A 538-nucleotide genomic window follows, 5' to 3' on the forward strand; every position below is an offset into this window, starting at 1 on the left:
CCATCATCGCCACCGGGAGAAGGATGCAGAACCATGGGGATGCATCCCTGGGGCTGGAAAAAGGATGGAACACCCCGGGGAAGCACCCAGAGCCCATCATTGCCCTGGGGAGAAGGATGCGGCACCCCGGGAGAGCACCCAGAGCCTGTTATTGCCACCGGGAGAAGGATGCAGCATCCCAGGAGAGCACCCAGAGCCCTTCGCTGGTGCTCGGGGGGCAGCGGCAGCTCCCGGCCCCGCGGTGGGGCCAGTAGCTGGGGTGGCCAGCCCTTACCTGCCCGTTCTTGCAGAGGTCGGCCCACATGCTGGTGCCATCGCCACCGCGCATGAGGACGTGGTAGGTGAAGAAGTAGGTGCCGGGGATGGCGCAGGTGAACTTGCCGGAGGCGGCGTCGTAGCTGTTGCCCAGGTTGGTGACCACGTCGTCGAACTTGAGGACCTCGTAGCCCTCGTGGGGGTTCTTGAGGCCAGCGTAGAAGGCGACGCGCGGCACCGTGTTGTAGGTAGCTGCGCTCACCGCACCCGTAGCCCCCGGTCC

General features: G+C 66.0%; 1 protein-coding gene across 1 annotated transcript; it reads right to left on the reverse strand.

Annotated features, from left to right (window-relative positions):
* Positions 1-148: 148 nt before the first annotated feature.
* LOC104500563 (C1q-related factor-like) lies at positions 149-529 on the reverse strand (the record flags this gene model as incomplete). Its single annotated transcript, XM_010144226.1, has 1 exon — positions 149-529. A coding segment is annotated over one exon (381 nt), but the record flags the coding sequence as incomplete, so codon positions are not given.
* Positions 530-538: the final 9 nt, after the last annotated feature.

Source organism: Buceros rhinoceros, unplaced genomic scaffold, assembly GCF_000710305.1.
Source record: "Buceros rhinoceros silvestris isolate BGI_N320 unplaced genomic scaffold, ASM71030v1 scaffold31669, whole genome shotgun sequence".
Taxonomy (NCBI): Eukaryota; Metazoa; Chordata; class Aves; order Bucerotiformes; family Bucerotidae; genus Buceros; species Buceros rhinoceros.